Source organism: Camponotus floridanus, unplaced genomic scaffold (assembly GCF_003227725.1).
Source record: "Camponotus floridanus strain SB8 unplaced genomic scaffold, Cflo_v7.5 scaffold14, whole genome shotgun sequence".
Taxonomy (NCBI): Eukaryota; Metazoa; Arthropoda; class Insecta; order Hymenoptera; family Formicidae; genus Camponotus; species Camponotus floridanus.
The window spans coordinates 899393-916800 of record NW_020229259.1 but is presented as its reverse complement, the minus strand read 5'-3'; the positions used below and the strand labels follow the sequence as shown (position 1 = coordinate 916800).

The window sequence follows — 17408 nt, the reverse complement described above, 5'->3', positions numbered from 1 at the left end:
TTACATTTTATCTCTTCGTCTCTTGTTTCCTCTGGAATCTACAAGTTTAATGTAAAATGCTAATAGTATAGTCAAAATTCTAAAAAAATTAAAAGAATGAAGAGATTAAATAAAATGAGCAGCTCAAACGACAACGCACATCGCGATGAAGACCTGACTATGGTAATTAATTTGTATAATTGAAGTCGAGGTATTTCTGACCTTGTGTACGCGCGCAGCTGCAACGCTGCCTCCTCGCACGACGCAACGCGAGGTGTACGCGACAACATGCGATCGAATACGCCTCAAATGGCGGAGGTTGACGTGCGCGATATTGCGTAACACTCGCGACCACGAGCGTAAAATGGCCGATGCTTAGGAAGAGAGAGAATCCGATCCTAAATAGATTAGTCCAATAATATATAATTCACTCTCATCTCGCTGTTGCGTAACGCATCCGTGAACGGGAAATCAATGTCCGAATCCAGACTGTAATAATATCGAGATGCTGCCTGCTAAATGACAAATTTGATACGCTTTATATTCTTCTCAGTTCCCTCATTTTTGATCTAACCATATTCCATGTACTCAATAAAGTCATAGAGACAATTTAAGAATTTTATTAATAGCTATCTTAAGCGTACAAAATGGAGCTTGAAGGAACTTTTCTTATATAGACTTATATTTACAAGCATCTTTCGCTGTTTCTGTTTAATCAATATGTATTCAATTTCGTGGTGATGATAACGCGTAAGCATTGATCAAACGACGTGCAAACACCGAGTCCTTGTTTGTCCGGACTCCAATCCAAAGCACTAATGGGTTGCGATGAGAGCATACTATTTTGCAGCAGGCTAACGTTGCCCACAACACCCTGCTCGATCCCATCGACATCCGTAGTTTTTCTTTTCTCTGGATAATTACTGAGAAACAATAAATAAATGTTAGTTTTTAAAACACATATTTCCATGTAATGCCACTAGGTGCGATTTTATTTAAAATAGAAATAGCCTATATATATACTTACTATTTCCATAGGCAGATAGTCCCTCCACCTCCGCAGGTTGCGAATAATTCGCGATTTTGCGGTAAATGCTTAACCAGCCATATCGTCGATTTATGGGCCTAAAATCGTGCCAGGATTACAAACTTATATATTGAAGATATAAATTTTAATTCTCTCTAAATAATAGACCTTTTCAACAAGATACGGAAAGCCCTTCTTGGGATGCTGAGTCTTCAAGTCAAAAAGATAAAATTTTGATTCTAGCGTAGTGGCAACCAGCTTATTCATGGGGATGTCTTTTCTGTCAAATTCGAGACTACAAACTCCATTCTTCAGATTACTTTCCCACTTTACCGTCATTGCTCTCAGATCAAACATTTTGACATCACCATTATCATATCCCGCAGCCACTACTCTTTCCTCAGAATCGTAAGAATTGCCAAATGCGACCGACCAGCAATCTCGTCGACTTTCCCCTTCCTTAGGTTCCATAATAGCAACTGGTCGACTCTTTTGCCTGGGATCCCATACTTTAACACTTCCATCTCTGGATCCAGTTACCAATTCAGGTGCACCGCATCCTACGCTGGTACCTGCCACTCCATCAATGGCATTTATAATCTGTGTGTGTGCATTAGCTGTGTAAACTGGTATCGAGGGATCCTCTAAATTGTAGATATTTAGTTTACCCTGTAAAATGGACGGATAACATTTAGCTTATTTAGTAAAACTTTACTAAATTAAAATAGAATACTATTAAATGTGAATATTAAAACGTTAATAGATATCTGAAAATGAAAGAAACCTTAAAATCACCGGTAGCCAGGTATCTATCCCGAAGATTGGAAGCCTTGAATGTCCCACATTTCATCTGATTAGACCTCTCTATATCCTTCACGAGCTTCAACTCGCCGCTGGACAACTCGTAGATCTGTATAATGCCGGTACCACGAGGTCGAGACCCCATAACCACGAACTTGGCGCTGCATGGTATCCATTTGACATCAAAGAGCGAATAATCCACCGATTTCTCGATGTGACAGATTATTTGCGGCTTTGCCAACTTGTCCATGTCTGTGGTAAAGATCTCCTTTCAACTTTAATTGTCAAGAAAATCCGTCCTCATCTTTTTACAGCAAAAGCCATAAGCTGCTTTCGCGCGTAACTATAAACAAACTCGTGCGCCATCTACACGTTGCCGTCACAACTAGAAAATGTCATCCAGGAACAGACCTTTTTTTGTAGCAAAGGTAGTGCATATTTCTGTTGCTCCAAATGTCACATGACATACGCTGCATACAATATATATGCTTGTATATTTCTTGTGAAGAGAAAATTACGTTCTTCTCTTCAACTTCTTTCTGACATAGCTTTATTTATATGTCTTATGTATACACATATACTGCCAGTCTATACTAAAGTTCTATCCTTATGCAATTATATAAAAAAATCAATGGTCAAAGTAGAGCATCTGATAAGAAAAAAGAAAAGATCAAATACCTCATATAAATACAAACATATATCATATAAATAATTTGCATTCTAAGAATATCTAATAATATTTTCTTAACTTTTTATCTTATCTTTTTGGGAATCCAGGAATGAAGATCAAGTATAAAAATGCATATTATTTATACAGATATAAAAATATTATTTATGCAAGTCTAAAAATACATATGAAACAAATATATAAATACTTATTTAATACATATTATTTAAAAGATTCAAAAATTGTGAACCATATTTAGTTTTCACTGTCACTTCCACTATTTTCTTCCACCACTTCCATTATCTCAGGCGCCTCTAATTTTTGTTTGAACTGTTGAATATATTTCAGTAACCGTCTGTCAGAATGCTTCACCTATAATTACAATTAATATTTCATATTGTTCAATCAATATTATATGAAAGACTTAAAATAAAACTGTAAAGAATTATGCATACCATATTTGTAACATTCTCAATGGCTTCTTGCAAATTTTGTTTTGATGGAGCATCCTCTATTTGAATATGCAAATTCGTTAGAGATTTTATGAGAATATCTTTATCTATATTGCTTTCCGAATTTAGAATCTCGGCCAATATGGCAAATGCAAGATTGTTGTGTGTGCAAAACGTTTGAACTTCTGTTTTTTGATATCCTCGACTCGTTAAATTCAGTATAAATTTAGAAACGTGATATATATCAATCTCCCGTAATGGACTAACATCTGGTGCATCGCAAAGAGCTCGTAGAGTGGGAAAATATGCGCTTTCGAGCATTTCTTGTGCTTCAGGTACACGTACGATAAAATGCTCGAAAAAAACGCTTAAGCACTGTCGAAGATAAATATCATCAATATTTGCTTTATTATAGGCCAGAATTATCAAGCGCGATATGAGAGTACTGCTACTAATCCGTTGGTTGAGCAGCAGTTTACAGAATCCTTCTGTAGCAATAGTGCGCATGTCTTGATTCTGTAAATTTCCAAAAATATTTGTATCATAGTAAATTTCATTTGATTATAAGAAAATTCAAAAAGACACTAGTTATTTACCGCATTGTTTAGTAATCCTATTAAAATTTTAATAAAATTGCAAGGACCCTTCTCTATATCAATCCGTTTATTTATAGAAACGATACTGTCTTCATGTGTGTAAAGCAAACGACTCTTTTCAGATTTATTCTCAGAATTCTCTTCCTGAATTTGCAAATTTTCAAAATATTCCAAACCATATATGAGTAAAAGGTCGAATATTGCCTTCAAGGCAACAATCCAATTTTCTTGATTCTCTTGCTCGTAAGAAAATTGATAGAAAAATATCATTATATGTTTTTTAGCTAATTCTTTGTCCAGTATACAATAAGTGCTCAACAATTTTAGCGCTAATACATGCACATTATCGTCGGGATGCTAAAATAAGGTTATATAAATTAAAATGTAATGAATAATAGTAAGTAATTGAATAAAAAGAAATGTAAAATATTATAATTATATACACATATAATATGTAATGCAATATATGCTTACGTCAAGACTATTTAAAACAAGAGACATTAAACTCTTGAGTGTGGGCGTTAATGTGTGAATGGATTGCATTGCAAAGTACAAGATGTTGAGGCACTTTATCATAGTTATGGAATCATTTTTTTCCTCACGCATATCGTCGACTATTACTACTTCAGGAATCTTGGATAATTGAGTAATTTCCTCTTTCAACACCTTGATCTTCTCTTTTATACTATCAGCTTCTAGAAAATTCTCTTCCTTGACTGCTTGATATAATTCTTCTTCGAGTTCCAATATATCAACCTTCAATCTTGCTTTCTAGAATCAAATTGAAAAATAAATTGAAATTGAAAAAAGATAAAAAATTGAATATTCATTAATTTAGCGGTAAATCATCTAAAATGCAAACCTATGATATTTTTCTTGTCTAGAGTATGTAATTAACTAGATTCTAATACTTACTTGCATGTTTTTCTCCTGTTGTTGCTCTACAGTAACTTGCTCAGTATCTAAATTTTCGCATGAAGGTAATCTAATTTCACTAATAATATTGGCAATAATGTTTAGCATATTATTGGTATCTGGTATCACTTTTGCCAAATGGTTCACTGTACATTCAATTATTTTATCGTAGCAATGATCGCTCATTAGAGCATCTACCATTAATTCGTTCAGTTTCTTCCTGCCCACTTCATCTGCAAGATCATAAGTTGTGGATATCTCAAAGAGTTGTAGTAGAATAAACTTATGACACTCTTTTTCCCATACTTCATATGATTTGGAAGATATGAGAGTCATATAATCATAGATATATGTACAAAATCCTGATAATTCTGGAATAATTAATTCTAATTCTTCCGTATACGAATGATACTGAAGATGTTTTATGACACATTTCCAAAACAAAACATTTTCATTCGATATATTTGTCAGTGGAATTAATCTTGTGTCTTTATCTATTGGCACTTGCTCCAATAAATTTTTTAAATTGGCATCTCTGTAAAAAGATAATATTTGATATAGAATTTTATTCTCTCATTGATATTTCTTTTTACCATTTCTTCATAAAATATACTCACTTGAATAATACTTGTAAAGCTAAGGTAGCAGTTTCTGTTCCTATTCCAGCATCCAGAGCATGAACAAGATTTAAATACTCTCCTTTGTAGCATCGTAACCATGTTGGCAACAAAACATTGCTCACACATTTTCTGACATTCTCGGATCTGTCTTTGAGACCATCTTTCAACAAGCGTTCTCTTTGTTCGATAGTTAAGGAACGCACTGTGATTTTACTGATAAATTCAAATGCCATCTTGCGCACAGAATCATCAATATCTCGTGTTCTTATCAATACAGCTTGTAAGGTCTTTTGATTTTTACCCATACAGGAGAGGACCGCCTTGCGAACCTCAGCACTTGGATCCTTAGATACATGAAATACATACATTTTTATTACAGGACATTGTTCATCTGATGGATCTTGCAATCTGTGCAGAGCAAAAACAGCCTGCGCTCTGACTTTGGGCGATTTATCCAACAACCGATCCATCATAGTGACTGTAATTTGATCGCACAGATTATCATCGATGAAAGCATCATCGCCCATAGAGTTTAAAAGTATGTTTAGAAAGTGACATATGCGAAACCTGACTGCTTTATCTTTAGCACTGTGATGCGATAAGAGAAATTTGAATAACTTGTTAGCAAACGGAGACATTGGTTCCATGCTTTCGTTCTCCGAAGTAGAATAGAAGCTCACTACGAATTTGGCACAAAACTCTAACGTATTTATGATATACAAGTGTTGTTGCGCCATCGTAAGAGGAACTTTCAAAAATGAGATGAAACAGTTCCAAAATGTATCGAAATCGATCTGAAAATAAAAGAATCATAAAACATTAACACAAGACTTGGCTTAATGAGATAAATATGCAAAGGGGAAAATTACTTGAATCATTGTACATATAAAATTAATCGATTCAATCTTGAGATATTATCAAAAATTTCAGAAAATTTTATAAGGCTATTAAAAATGGAACAAAATAAAAATATTCGAAAAGGAACATGATTCATGACTTACTCTCTCGTATAATTTCGTGAGTCTCTTGATGTACTGTGGATGATCGATTTTATTATACTGCACTTTGCAGAATATAGTTTTCATTTCCTTCTTGATTGATGAAACCATATTTGTGTTTTTAATGTCAGAAATTGTGTAACCGATTCTGTAGAAGCACGAACAGCCGCCGATGCAATTTTCCGCGCATGCGGACCAACGTAAAAATCAGGAGACTCAGTAACGTATATATTTTATCGAAATGTATGGTATTGCCAACTCCCATGATGGGGAAAAAAATGGGGGATGTCAAGAAAATCCAATATATTAGCCACGTGCGGATTAATAAATTGTACGATTAATACAGCGTTCGAAATAAATATTCTTGTGTCATTAAAACAAGTAACATGAAGAAAAACATTAGAAACATTTATCGAATTCAAAGGTACCCCATGTTATACGAGTCTTTCACATTCGTGTCACGTGGTCAGTTGCGTATATCATCAAAGTATTTCTATTGGACATCACGATGGTTAATTTTCAAATTGATGTCAGCTGACGGCCGTTCGATGACGTTAGAGATTATATAATTGATGCTGACGAAGATTTTTTTCTCTTGAATGGTTAATCGAATGATTCCAACTATTTATCATTTGTCGAATATTTCAAAGAGAAAAGAATTTATTCAATATCTAAAAGAAATTTATTCGAATGCAATATTTTTAAATTTAAAAATAATTCAAAGAAATTTTCATCATGAGTATGTTTGTGGGTGACAAATGCGTTTGACATTAGAAATGCATCGAAAAGAAATTTATAAAGATTGCAAATTTTTTTTCTGACTGATTAATCAAACAATTCAAACTATTTGTTACGTCAAATATATTTTTGTCAGAGAAAGTTGATTAAAGAAATTTCATTCCAATATATGTTTCCTTAAAATTCTATTCGATCACTAAAATAAAGGCTGTTTGTACCTATATTTCGTTTATAAATGATAATACAAATAAAATTATGGCATGAGAATTATCTTGAATTTAAATAGATAAGAATTTATATCAATATAAATATATAAGAATAACCGAAACGATGACCGCTTTACTTTCCAAAGAGATAAATATTTCCATATTTCGAACTCATATGAGATTTAATATTAGATGACTTTAATATTAGAGATTTTGAAATTTCGAGAAGTTTATAAAAAGAATGATTTATGCGAGAGAGATGTAGGATCATATAATTAAACATTTCGCACAACAGTAAATTAAGAATGGAGCTTCAAATACATCGTGGTATAATTATCGTATTTTTTTACACATTTACAAGTCGCAGATATTTCCTCGAGAAATGGTTTGCAAAATATCTGAACGGTTTATCGGTTACTCTCTAATTATAAATTTCTAATTATTCTCGAATATACCTTTACGTCAACAACGATAATAATTATAAATACAACAGAAAGCAATGATTAATAATAATCGCAAAAGTGGCGTACAGCTTTTATCCTTTAATCTACTCGATGTCCGTCAAAGAGGAAAGACAAGGAAAATGGGAGGCCGCTCTATATATTAATTATGTATTTTTTATTTAACATCAAAAGTAATGACACTTGGGTTGTATTCGTATCTCAGAGATTGCGATGTATTTTCACATGTGTCGCGTGTGTAAAAACAGAACTTATCGAATAATAATTAATTAATTAATTAATTGCGAAAGGGAATCGTCAATCGTCAATCAGAATATAGATATAGCTGGTGGAGCGGTGTACGTGTCATTTCCGAGTAAATCGTATCTCTCTCTCTCTCTCTCTCTCTCTCTTCCACCCTCTCTCTCTCTCTCTCTCTTTCTTCCTCTATACGCGGTGTACAAAGTGTGTAAATGTGTGGTATACGCGGCGTTTATAACGCAAGAAAAAAAAAAGAAACGGAAAAAAGAAGTGTATATACGGATAGACCCGTGAGACGAGGAAGCGGTCCTCTCTCTCTTTCCGGAGAGGAACGCTTCCCGGTCGAGGTCGCCGTCGTTCGCGCGTGCGATCTGTTTGTCCGTCATTCAATTATTTAAAATATATATACAATATTAATAAAACATCGTTCGCTTTCCTCTCCCCCCCTCTCTCTCTCTCTCTCTCTCTCACTCTCCCTCCTTTTAAACTTTCTCTCTTCGTTCAATGATTCCGACGCGGATGCGGCGGACTGCGCAGGCGAGCGGCGTCACTTTTTTCCGCGAGGATTCTCCTAACGAATGTTAGAGCGATGAAAAAAAAAAAAAATTGGGAAAAAAGCGAACATTGCGCCTTTCTATCAGAGTGTGTGTGAGTGAATTTATATTTTTGATTGCAGAGAGAATCGACGACGGGATGAAACAGAGAGTCGCTCGTCTTCTCTCCCTCTCTCTCTAAAAAAATATGCGAAAAAAGGGAGGAAACGAAGTGATGATCCCGCACACCATGGATAAGATAAGCCTGAGAGAATAGCGAGCGGCATCGTCCTGCTCAGTCCACCGCAAAAAAGGATTGTGTGTGGTCTTAGACCGAAACTTTCTTCCCCTGGCACGCGTCCTCTCTTCCTTCGATCCTCGTTTTCTTTCCTCCGTTTTCTTCCTCTCCATCGTCTTCTTCTTCCATCTTTTTTTTTTGTTCGCTTATACGTACTTTGTTTTTTTTTTCTTCAACAACACGATCTAGACTAAACCATATATAATAATTACATCTAATAATATCTTATTGTAACATGTATTATTATTAATATTATTATTATTATTTTATCATTATTATTTATTTATATTATTATATACTATTATATATTTTATTAATAATATTTAAATTATTAGCCTAAAGTAAAGAGGCGGCGCACGACGGCAAAGCATTTTTTTTGGGCTCCTACGGCCCCCCTACAGGCACGGAACACCCTGTCGACAACGCCGCGGATCTTCTCCGTAGCTTCAAAGATATCCACCGCATGCATACGCGAAGGTATGCCCCTCCTCTTTCGTTCTCTCTCTCTCATTTTCTCTCTCACGCTTTCTTTATCCTGCACCTTTTCATCCCCCGCATTTTCGTTGTGACAGAAGTGATCGATCTTTTACGGCCGCGACATTAAAATCGAGTCCTATTCATTTCTACTCCGGCTCGGCTAATCGCTGTCTCTTTCTAAAAATTACAGTTTACAATTCGCCTATACAACGCAGACGGAGAAGGAGAATTTAATTGATCGGCGTCGATCGAATTTGGAAACGCCACGATGACTGGATAGTCCGAGTAGGATAGATCTCGCGCGATGGATACTTTTGAAACGTCTCCAATTCCAGTTCCCGATGTACGAGCTCGCACGCGAGTCGTGATCCATCTCTATCCGATGCCTTCTTCCCGCGCTCGTCGACAAAACCCTTCGCCTCGTCATTCTCTTCCACGTGGGACATTTGCCAGTACACCCTAAAAAGGACAATGAGAGAACATTTGATTTTTTTTCCCACTCTTCCGAGTTGATCAGTCGCACATCCGGAATGCAATTCGAGCCTTCCCAGACAGCAGGCGTATCCAAAAGATGCGGTAGAAGGTATCTCGAAGACGTCTTTGGGATGTCTTCTGGAACGTCTTTAGGATATTCGTGCTGTCCGAGCTACTTCGGGTCTAGTCGAGGCGGCGGCACCGGACGGAAGAAACCGGCGAAGGAAGAAACGTTTCGCGTTGTACGGGGCACCTCGAGAACACGTCGATTATTGAACACTTAGGGTAGTTTTGGGGCCTGGGCCGCCGAGCGAGCAGTCGCATGTTCACTCATCGAGTCCCGCGTTCGCCACAATCGATCGGTGAGAACGCAATCATCTCTCTCGCGGGTCGCTATACAACACGATACAATTAGCCACGCGATTGCCCGATTTCTCTCTTCGTGAATAGCAACGATGAGCTGGACTTTGGATCGTTTGGACGCGACACGCAAACGAAAGAAGCGTTATTGCTCGCAAAGGAAGTGGAATGATCATCGTCCGAGAGTCGAGTGCGTCTTAAATTAATTACAATTCTTTCAACAACAGACGCGAATATAATATAATGAGAGAACGGTGTTTTAAAATCCTACCGTTTCGCGATATCCGATAGAAATTTGTGAAAAGCAGAGAGAGAGCATTATCCCTTATTTATTCCTCCACCCTCCAGAAATGATTGTGGCCCATCGCATCTCTTGTCAAGTGCAATTCTGCGTAATTTTCGGATATATCGGTAAAGGAAAATTTCGGTACCCATTTCTCCTGCAACCATCAACAGCTCGATCGCATCCGAGACGAACGCGGGACCGAGATGGACCCACCCCGGAGGAGACGAGAAGAGGGAGGATATAATATAACTCGTGCACATGGCACGGTTGCGAGATCGCGTCGATGAGAAAAGTCTCGGATCGTCCCGGCCCGAAAAAAAAAAAAGGAAAAAAAGTCGCGTGGCAGGCATTTTAAGTCACCGTTGTGTATTGTTTCGATACTACATGCACAACGCACATACACGCGCACGCATACACACACATACGCGCAACACGGACAGCGCGCTCGCCGGCTGGCTAACAAGAGATCCTACACGCTGCTACACAGGGCGTTCCGCGTTGCGGGGGGGGGGGGGATCAATGATTTATAGCGAGCTGTCCCGCTGGCATTTTAAATCTATGAAAAACTAAGAGAAGGAGTTTTTATATTCTTCATTTAGCTTTTACCTAAGTAAGAACATTTTTTTTTTTTACTCGCTTCCTCTGCTCCGGTCTGTCCCTCTTGCCTTCTCTATCTATATTCCGCGTACATATACCGCACCCCTTCTCTAATATAAAGCATTCGTGTGTATTATTCCGTACGTTTTTTATTATCCCATTATTCTGCCTCGTTAAACTTTTGTTATCTCCGCTTCTCCCTTCCTCTTCCGTTAATCAATAACGTTTTATAATAATTCATTTATCTTCTCGAATGGCATGCGGCAGGCTTTATTTTCTTTCTCCTCCGGTTCGCCGGCAACCAGGCCGCGACTACCCACCGCTTAATTACCGCATCCGCCCGCGCAATCACATAACGTATCGTTTTATCCTCGTCAATTGGTAGTGATTCAATTGATAATTATTTTACATTTACCGCATACATATCTTCGCCGCCTAATTATATACCTCCTCTTTCCCCTATCCTCCTGTTGTTAGATTACGAATGGAATGAACCATCTCCGTTGGAACCTACCCTGATCAACCATGCACCTTTCTTCGAGCCTGTCTCCCCGTTTGTTTTCGCGTCTGTTAGCGTGATATTATTTTTCGAGCTAAGAGTCATAACTATACTGAAACTACGCGATACGTCTTTGCCGTTTTCGTCCTGACAGCTACACGGATTAAGACTCAAAACCGAATGTGTATGTCGTTTATTTATAATAATAAATACTGCGAATGCGGCTTTATTTTTAATTATATTATTTTTTATTTCATTTAATTATTTATATAACTCTCTCTCTCTCTCTCTCTCTCTCTCTCTCTTTCCTTTATTTTAGTTATTTTATCATGACGTATAACTATAGACCGTGCCGATATTATCTATCGTAACAGGTCCTTCGTTACAATTAACAAGTAATTAGATTTTCGTACGAAGTATATATTTCGGTGTCACGCGAGATGCCTAAGAATTTTCTTTAACGGTTCTCCTGTTATATTGAGCACTTTTTCCGATTTGCTCTTTCGCGTCGGCCTCTTTGCTCTCTTCTTTTTCTGCGAGTCTATCTTCTTGTCTTCGACCTAAAGTTTTTCTCAATGGAGGGCGTGTTGTGTGTATGTGCCGATCTTTAGCGTACTGTTATTTTGCGCGCATTGATCGACGATCAACGAAAGCCTATTATTATAAAGTTTCTTGGTAACGCAAAGATGTCTACGATAATACGCCACTAATAGTAATAAGAAGTCGCGTGAATGTAGTAATTTGCATCCGGCATACATAAGAATACACGTGATTCCGTGATTCTCCATCGTACATTAATGTCCTAGTCTCTTGAGTGCATGTCTATTCCCGCTGCCGCGTTCCGGACTTTCATTCTCATTACCGCCTCGGCTTCCTTTCATCCGTGTTTCATCACCATTCACCACGTTTTTTTCTTTAGGCCTGACACTCGTGCATCAGTCGCATTACGACGTCATCGATTCAGCGATTCTTCCCAATCATCTCCCACTCTCTTTTCTTCGTTCCATCTTCCGACGACCCTTGCGCAATATATTCTCGTCCAGAATCTAACAATAGCAGCAGCACCAATCATCACCAGAAAGCCCCGTAGTTATATTGTTGGATGCAGAACAGAAGGCGCGACTTCCCAATCGACTTTTCAATTCGTTACAATAGCGAAAACTGATGAAATTTCCTCTCGATGAGAATCCCTCCTTTTTCCCTCGTACACCGGATCAATTTTTTGAGACTATGAAACCTGGCACGCAAGCGTGCAAGCGATTGCTGGCGGCAAAGCCAGAACGACGAACGTGCTCTTTGTACCTCGCGCTGCATCTATAGCGCTAAAGGGTCCCCATGTCGCGGAGAAATAGCGCCTTCTTTCTCGTCGTGAGAGCAAGCGCGAATCTCTGCGCATCCTTCGTTGTCCATCCGTTGCTCTCCCGACACGTAACTCGGACAGACCCAGTAGCACGTTTCGTGTGAAAAGTGTTATATATCTGTTCAACATGAGTGATTTATTTATTTTTCTTTTTTTCAGGTGTATATCTTTCAAGTGTGAGTATGCGTCTCATTCTCTCTCATCATCATTCTCTCTCTCTCTTTCTCTCTCTCTCTCTCGCTCGCTCTCTTTCTCTCGCTCTTTCGTCCGTTCACTCGTCCTCTTGCGCGCGCGCTCTGCATGCGTGTAATTTAATCCTCCTTGCGTCTAATAGTAAGTTTCTTGCTCGAGCCATCCGCCTGGATTCCGGCGGAGATAGAATCGTCTCGTCTCATCATAAATGAAGATGGCGAACATGAACGGCAGAGCTGGTAGCCACCATACGAATCTGCAACGTTACATATATGAGTTATTAATGTTTGTGTCGCATTGTCGATTGTATACTGCTAATTTGAAAGCAGTTATGATTCAACGATAATAACATTTTAATCATAATCCTTATGTGTTAAGTAAAAGTCGAATTTAAATGTTTATTAGTAGCATTAATACGTAAAGATTTGAATAAATATATGATCAAAGTCAGGGTCGGATTTAGGGACAACAGGGGCTGAAGCCCAGGGGCCTCGGCAACACAAATTTTTGAATAAAATTTCCTATCGAATGATATACAACACTTACAAGGTCTATGTATATTGCTTGACCTTGTTATTTCACAATAAATTATTTAAACAACGTAAAAATTTCTATTTAATTTTGATTTAAAAATGGTTAGGGGTCTCCACTTCTTCGTTGCCTCCACACCTTTAAATCTGGCCCTGATCAAAGTTTTTTTAAATTTGGTTCTTGATCCAAATGAAGAACTTTACGATAAAGATGGATGATACATACTTGAGAGGGAACATACGAAGACCCTTGTCCATACCAGGCGTGTAACTTAGGAACGCAGCGAGAGCGGTCTCAAACACGAGGCCAAAGTTCAGAGCCCAGTTTCTCATTCCCTGATGAATAATCGAGTTGCGGCGTGTTTTGCAGACGATCAGATCAGCCCATTGCACAATTACAATCGATACGAAGAAAGCTGTATGGCAGGTGAACTCCAGCGTTTTGCGGTCTCTATAAGTCTGTTTTTTTTTTTACAAGAAATAAATTTATACAATCAGTTATAGATTCCTTTAATATATTAATACATCAAGAAATTTAGAATGAATTAATTAAAAATTGAATTAAATTCTTATTTACAATATTATTTTTTTTTTATGAATTATTAATTAGGAAAAATTGATTTGCTGAAAATGAAATATCAGAATGCTTTCACACAAGAGAATGTCCAATTTTCCTCGATATCACTTACCCATTCCTGACCATAGCTGTCGGTTAGATCGTTAATAGCCTTAGAGTCCCATTGTTTCCGGATACCAAACAGATATAGGGGCAGGAATCCATTTTCAGCCATAATGACAAAGTAGACGAAGAAGCCAGCCGCGGCTTGGATCATACCAATTTGACCGTATGCCATCGAGATAAGCCTAAATACAGATAAACTCGTTGAAAAGTATTCTTCCTTCGGGAGACCAATGACGCTGCTTGCTGTCAAACCTCGAGGAATCTGTATTTTACCGTGGCAACTTTAAACACAACACGTTTCTTTCTTCAAGAGTAATTATAGTAAAATTTTTTATATAAAAATATAAAATTGAAAAAATTTAATAAAATTATGTTTGACTTTTTCAAAAAAAAAGAAATTTGAGATTAAATTTAAGATTTAAGATTCTCAAGATTTCTCATATTTTTGATGAAACGTGTATTAAAGGCAGAGTCCTTTGACTGAAAATGACTTTTACGTTGCATCAATTTGTGAAATTTTTGATCTCTCGAATTTTTTTCAGGTGACACGGTATTTCAGAACTCCTCGAGATCTCAAGAAGCGTTTGCCATCGAGCATCCAACTTTGGTGTTACTTCTAATGATCAAAGTCTGTGTTAAAGTTAACAGAAGCCATAGTCACCGGTTAGGAGCAAAATGCAAATTACTTACCGACGAATAGGTGAACGGTTAACGATCGGTTCTCGACAGTGAGATGCATGCCACAAACGGACAGGGACAGAGATAAATTAGATAGACAGACAGACAGACAGAGTTGTCGCTTGCCAGTTCTCACGGACAAGCTGCACGTGAGACTTTGCACCGGTTAACATCGAAGCTGCCCATTTCCCATAGTTACCTCGCGCTACCAAAGCTTACCCCGCGCACGTTTCCAGTCCAGTTGAGAGTTAGCATTAATTTATTAAAGCGATTTACTGGCTGGCACACAAGTATTTTATACTATACTATAATCCAAGAGTTCAAAGCAAGAAGGTGGACCGAAAGTCCGCGATAATATAAGGCTTTTAAATGTGACTTTGTACTTGAAGTGGAGCTTACAAGATTTCTGCTCTTGCTCCAAATGTCTTGATAATCTGGCTATGAAGAATCTTCCCATCATATAATATTATCGAACGTACTAACAATTTAATCGAAGGATTGCACGTCATTTGACAAGGTCTAACTTGGATAAAATTGCAAAGACGTAGAAATAAAAATTTCTCATCTTTTAGGCTTTTCCGAGTGGAATTATAATTTACAAGGGGGATGTTCGATTGTTAAGCCAGAGTATCAATATAATCAAACCGTAGTGTAATTTCGTCTACTCCTCTTATTACATCTGTAAAAGTCGTACTAAACTCTACAAGAAATCACTACGAATAATCAATCATTGTCAAAGCAATTGTCAGATCCATGCAATGAGAAAATATCTGTGCGCAGGGTCGAGTTTGGAAGCGAGTCGCATGCGACGATTTAGCAATCACAGTTAGTTGAATTGGACGACTTAATGGCCTCATCAGGTCCGGGAAGCGCAGTCGAAGAACCTGTAATTAGCGAGTTAGATTCGCGCAAGCGTGCTCAGCGGATTCAAGGTGTCAAATGTAGAGAGAAGGGCTGCAGAGCGGCATTAAAGTCCCCTGACGTTGGGACGTCTGGTACGTAAATAAGCGGCAGCGCGACGAAGATCGATATCCCGATCGCGATCGCGATCCCAGATCATAGATCGTAGCGTTGTTCGTTGAGAAAGAGGCTGCGCTCAAGCTGTGCATGTCGCTTTCAAAAACTGCTCTCGGCGACCAGCGTTGTGCTCGCCATCCTCGATGAGAAATGTTTAAAAAAAAAAAAAAAGATCAAAGACAGCGAAGAAGAAAAACAGTTGAGATAAAACGTGCATTTCGTGGAAAATTCGTTGGTAGATAGTCGCGAATTCGCCGTTTTCCCGGCGAGGAAAACCCTCTAAGTCTATCCAACTCGTATCTGTCCCTGGAAATATATTTTCATAAAATTTATACTTTAGATAAATATACATGCCATCTGTAATATATCATAAAATTAGAAATTCTTAGTTTATATATTTGTTAAAAATTATTTAGTGAAAAAAAAACATGTACGTTTCTTATCCTTATATTTAAAAAATTTTTAAGATAAAATTTCCAGAAACAGATGTGCATGTGTGTGTATCCATCGAATAAAGTAACCGGTAGATTAGAATTCGATGCTGTCAATATCGATAGAATTTTCCCACATCTCAATTTCAGTTTCACATTCAATTACCCTAGATTCCGAATATTATCCGTGTAATAACTGTATCAATTATACAAATTTATAATCAACTATTGACAGCACAGTATTAATGAAGTTTTCGAAATTCGCCCGCGATTCGCTCGCATACACCTAGTGCAACGACTAAGAAAAAGTAACACGTAGATAGTTTAAAGCTAAACGATTAGATCGCAGCGTGTATGTTAGTTTTGACCAGGTAAGAGAGTCTAAGTGTGAGATTCTCTATGAGAAAAAAAGCATTCGGCATTCTCAACATCTGATAACTCTTCTCTAGAGGTCAAAAACTTGCTTTGTGCTCTATCTAGTCAACTAGATTCCTAGAGTCGGATATCGTTTGTCTGCAGAGTGTCTACCGAGATCTCGTACAACTCACAATTTTTTAGAAGGGAAAAGTTGAGACTCTCGTTCATCATCTCATCAATAAACTTAATCAATCTTAAAGAAGATATAAGATACAATTTTGTTGCTTAACCGATTTTTTTTTCCTCTCAAGACGTACACGACGTCATCAAGAATTATGTTTTACGAAAGAAAAAGGGGAAAGATATCCCACGGATTCATCAGAGTTAGTAGACACTCTGTTATTTCGTGTATTGTACAAAACATCCGCGATCCAAGTTGAAATCACACAATATCCGGATCAAAAATAGTGTGTATCGATGCATAAATACACAGAAAAAAAATAAGTGTCAAATCAAGACTTATATACTTAAACTAACGCGTTCATTATTTCGTATATACGCAACAATTTATAATCTTCATAGAAGGATTTAATAATTTTCAATTTTAATAATATTATAGTCTTATTTTAATATTGTAATTGTCACCTCAAGAATATATAATTATTTAATTCTATTTTAGGAAAATTATAATCTTTGATTTAAAAATGTTATTTTCTATCTAACATTGTTTTTTTTTCCATTCAAGAAAATTAAATCTTAAATCATAAGAATATATTTTTCTCGATTGAACTATATAAAATGGCTTCATTCAAGTATATAATTCAAATATATAATTATTCGAATATATAGTTCCATTCAAATATATAATTATTTAATTTTACTTTAGGAAAATTATAATTTTTGATTTAAAAATGTTATTTTCTATCTAACATTGTTT

At 37.0% G+C, this 17408-nt stretch overlaps 3 protein-coding genes across 9 annotated transcripts in view; all 3 read right to left on the bottom strand.

Moving 5' to 3' along the window:
- Positions 1-583: 583 nt before the first annotated feature.
- On the bottom strand, positions 584-2384 carry LOC105252933 (WD repeat-containing protein 92). The gene is made up of 4 exons (XM_011260605.3): positions 1791-2384; positions 1175-1675; positions 1007-1104; positions 584-902 (listed from the first exon to the last, which is right to left on the bottom strand). The coding sequence occupies exons 1-4, from the start codon at positions 2055-2057 to the stop codon at positions 695-697; spliced, it is 1074 nt and encodes a 357-aa protein (XP_011258907.1). The 5' UTR covers positions 2058-2384; the 3' UTR covers positions 584-694.
- Positions 2385-2681: 297 nt separating this feature from the next.
- Positions 2682-6222, bottom strand: LOC105252934 (condensin complex subunit 3). The gene is made up of 7 exons (XM_011260607.3): positions 6059-6222; positions 5055-5851; positions 4438-4972; positions 3997-4293; positions 3523-3879; positions 2930-3442; positions 2682-2846 (listed from the first exon to the last, which is right to left on the bottom strand). Exons 1-7 carry the CDS (start codon positions 6164-6166, stop codon positions 2730-2732), a joined length of 2724 nt encoding a protein of 907 aa, XP_011258909.1. The 5' UTR covers positions 6167-6222; the 3' UTR covers positions 2682-2729.
- Positions 6223-9510: 3288 nt separating this feature from the next.
- LOC105252935 (sodium/potassium-transporting ATPase subunit alpha) overlaps positions 9511-17408 on the bottom strand; it is an 84702-nt gene continuing 76804 nt past the window's right edge. For all 7 annotated transcript variants that reach the window (XM_011260609.3, XM_011260608.3, XM_025406359.1 and 4 more), the window contains 3 exons: positions 13996-14170; positions 13533-13765; positions 9511-13032 (listed from right to left, as the gene is read on the bottom strand). In XM_011260609.3, the coding sequence (XP_011258911.1) occupies positions 12912-13032; positions 13533-13765; positions 13996-14170 (529 nt within the window). In that variant the 3' untranslated portion in view covers positions 9511-12911. The remainder of the gene's footprint in view (positions 13033-13532; positions 13766-13995; positions 14171-17408) is intronic.